This window comes from Scylla paramamosain, chromosome 5 (assembly GCF_035594125.1).
Source record: "Scylla paramamosain isolate STU-SP2022 chromosome 5, ASM3559412v1, whole genome shotgun sequence".
Lineage (NCBI taxonomy): Eukaryota > Metazoa > Arthropoda > Malacostraca > Decapoda > Portunidae > Scylla > Scylla paramamosain.
In genome coordinates, this window is record NC_087155.1 from 32,008,591 (window position 1) to 32,012,555 (window position 3,965).

The 3,965-nt window shown below is 39.5% G+C and overlaps 1 protein-coding gene across 1 annotated transcript in view; it reads right to left on the minus strand.

The window, feature by feature from the left end:
* Positions 1 to 2,369: 2,369 nt before the first annotated feature.
* LOC135100842 (spore coat protein SP96-like) overlaps positions 2,370 to 3,965 on the minus strand; it is a 1,982-nt gene continuing 386 nt past the window's right edge. The window contains exons 1-2 of the mRNA XM_064004288.1: positions 3,521 to 3,965; positions 2,370 to 3,242 (exon numbers count right to left, since the gene is read on the minus strand). The exon at positions 3,521 to 3,965 is cut by the window's right edge and continues 386 nt beyond it. Coding sequence (XP_063860358.1) covers positions 2,815 to 3,242; positions 3,521 to 3,965 — 873 coding nt within the window. The 3' untranslated portion in view covers positions 2,370 to 2,814. The remainder of the gene's footprint in view (positions 3,243 to 3,520) is intronic.

The window sequence follows — 3,965 nt, forward strand, 5'->3', positions numbered from 1 at the left end:
TGGTGGCTAAAGAAACACAGTTATAAAGCAGCTGCAGATATGCTAATAAAATAGAATGTACAAAATAGTAAATATGATGCTGCCAGTGAGCCACATGTCCGTCACCGAGGTAAGGAGGACAAGGAATGCTGATGCTGGGGTGCTTGCTGGGCCGCTTCAGGTCACAGCCGGGACCGGCGTCCCGTCTATCACGTGGTGATAGGAGGGCGGCCAGAGGCTTCGCGTCAGGTCCCAGGGGACCGGAGAATGGAATGCAGGGGTGGGCGAAGTGTCCCACCACATTTTCACTCTGTCACAAAGCTTTGATTTCCAAACTACCCCCATACGACTTCCATCCTTTTCTCTCTAAATTAATTTTAAGTTTCCTTTCTGATCATTCAATTTCTGCTGTGGTAGATAGTCACTGTTCTCTTTAAATCTATAATACTCAAGGTTCTGTCTTGTCATCCACTCTCTTCCTATCATACATATATTATTCCTATTATCCACTCCTCGGGTGATGATACCACTCTGCACTTACGCACGTCTTGTCGTAGACGTCCAAGCCTTCAGGAATTAAGCAACTCACGCAGGGAAGCCATAGAACGCCTGACTTCTCATCCTTCTAGAATAAAACAAACTTAATATTGTTCAGTGCCTCACAAACCCTATTCCTCCATCTAGCTATCAACTCCACACAGTCTTTCAGATAACTATCCCCTCTTCTTCAATGACACTCAGCTGTAGCCCTCTTCTAGATTGAACATCCTCGGTGTTTCCTTTACTACTAATAATAATATAGATTGGTAATTTCACATCTCTAGGAAAACAGCTTCGATAAAGTTAGGCATTCTGAATCGTCTCCGCCAATTTTTCTCACCCCTTCCTCAAAACTGCTAGCTCTGTGCAGGAGTCTTATCCGTCCATGTATAGAGTGCGCTTCACTTTAAATATATTATGGTTGGTGGGGGGGGGGAGGAAGGTTCCACTCATACTGCTCTACTGAAAAGGATGGAACATTACGTCTTATCAACTCCTCTCCTTTAACTGTCTCCAGTCTCTCTCTTTTCACAATGCTGCATCTCTTGCTATCTTCTATCGCTACTTTCATGCTAACCTAACTGCTTTTCTGATCCTTCCGTGGTCTCGCTGCTCAAGACTTTCTATTTTTTCTCATCCCTATTCTGTCCACCTTACTAATGCAAGAGTTAACCAGTGTTCACAATCTTTCATCACTTTCACTGGTGAACTCTGGAACTCCCTGCCTGTTTCTATACCTTTCCCTCCTATGACTTGTATTCTTTCAAGAGGGAGGTCTCAAGACACTTCCCCAATTTTGGATAATCTTTTTGACCCTTTTTCTTTAGAGACTGACATCTCAGTGTTTATAATATATATATATATATATATATATATATATATATATATATATATATATATATATATATATATATATATATATATATATATATATATATATATATATATATATATATATATATATATGAAAAAAATAAATTGCATGTGTTTTATGAGTTGCCTCAGAGCAATTTTTTTTCCGTTATGAAATCAAACACCCGCTACTGTCTTATTCCTTAGTTTTGCATTGTTTTCCTTTTTTTTTTTTTTTTTTCGTTGTACAGTTGTACGGTTTGACTGAGATAATTTAACCAGTCCCTGATGTCACCATTCTCCTTGAAGTGTGATAATAATTTAATGCTTTTCCTTTACCGAAATGTGAATCCACGCCGCTTTTAGTTTTCTATTTATTTATTTATTATTATTATCATTATTATTATTATTATTATTATTATTATTATTATTATTATTATTATTATTATTATTATTATAATTATTGTTATTATTATTTTATTTTATTTATTTATTTTTTGTATGCTTCTTCTTTCCGATAATGTAAGTTTTTACGTCATTGCACAGAATTGGTTTATTCTTAAGACCATTTGTGGTGATCTTTCCAAGTATCTTTGCCTCACCATGGTGTACTTCACTGTTTCTTCCCTCCACTTATTGATATCTTCTTAGTCATATATTCCCAGTTTTCACACACACACACACACACACAAAAAAAAAAAAAAAAAAAAAAAAAAAACTTATTTGCCCTTTAAAAAAATAGCCAATATCCGATTTCCTCAACCAACGTCGTCTTCTATATTTCGAAACTTTCCGTGAGCCTAAGTTTGTATAAATACGAATAGTAGCTAAATGCATGTGAGAGTCCAAAGAATAGTGTATTTTATGGTTATGGTTCCTTGTGTTTTGAACTGATCCCATCCTACGAAAATGTTGGACAAGCTTCGCTACTGACGCGGTGGATTAACATCATGACATGAAACGCTGTCTTAACACTCTCTTTATTGTTACAGCATGGCACAGGGAAATTTACCAAAGTGATGACACCAGCAATACTCGTGACCTGAACCACGAGTTGATAACTTTGGTGGTGGTCGTGGCCAGAAGTCGAGTAACCCTCTGTACCTACCTGCTCACTTCCATTGTGTTTTGCAGTCTTCTGATCTACTGATAATCTTACAAAATCTAACCAATTATGGATTTTCAGCTGATCAAATGGTTTAAATTTGAGAAAATGCCAAATATACAATGAAAATGAGTACGGCATGTTACTCCACCACTGGAATTCTAAGCTTGTATTTAAAGAGTTTGCAGATAAAAACAAAAGAGGTACTGGTATAGGAAACAGTGGTGGTAGTAACTGCTGTTGTTACCGTGGAGTAAAGGAAATTATTTAGTCGTACATGTTTTATCAGATATCAGTGGATACTGCATCAGAGATCGAGGAGACTAGTTAAAGGCAATTTATGTACTGGTAGTAGGATTTGTAGCTGTTGCTGTAGGCGGGGTTGTAGAAACAGAAGTCGTTGTGGGCGGGAAAGTAGAAGCAGAAATCGTTGTGGGCGGGACGGTAGAAGCAGAAGTCGTTGAAGGAGCGTTAGTGGAAACAAGAGTCGTTGTGGGCGGGACAGTAGAAGCAGAAGTCGCTGCAGTAGTGGAAGCAAGAATCGTTGTGGGGATAGTGGAAGCAGCAGTTGTTGTTGCTATCGTAGTAACTGGAATCGGGGAGGTGGTACTAGGAGGAGCAGTAGTTGTAGTGGTAGAAGTGGGCGGCTTGGTGGAAGGAAGTGGCTGGCACGTCTGTCCATTACCTTCATATCCATCTTCACAATACTGGTTCCCGTCAGACGCGTTGCAGAGACAGAACGGAGCACTCACAATGCACTCTCCCCCTGCAATGACGAAAGCAGTTACACACACAGGTTAGCTCATGTGATTTCTCTCGGGAAGGTCATAATCAGCCTTGTGTTTCGCGGGATCTCAACACTACAAACTCAGATACTAAATAAATGAAGATCAATACTACTACTACTACTACTACTACTACTACTACTACTACTACTACTACTACTAATAATAATAATAATAATAATAATAATAATAATAATACGACTGAGTGGGGTCTGTGTTTGGTTATGTAAGTTTTTTTTTTTTTCCCTACACTACCTACCTGGCGTTGGGGTAGGGTGGCTGCAGTTTCTTCCCTCGGGCACTGGGCAGCTCGGCACTGGGATTACATTACATACGGGATTGGAGTGAATAGTAGACTCACAGTAGCCATAATTCTCGGTTGTTGCGGTAAAGATGGAGTCTTCTGGGCACTTCAACCTGACTTGAGCTAAACCTGTTCCCCCTACAGTGGTCATGTCTCTACACAAGTAGTAATGCTCGCAGTCATATGGATCTGCGAAGCGGCCTTCTTTCTCACAGACGAATTCTTGCTTCTGGAAGGCACACGCATCTTCACATTGTCCTGTTATGTCGTTGAATGAGAGCCCACAGTCGCAGTACTCAGAAAATGCCATTAGTTTGTTTTCTACGGGAATACACCTGAAGTACTTCGAACAATCATCAGGGTTGGCGAAGATTCCGTAGGATGGACAATCAAAGTGGTC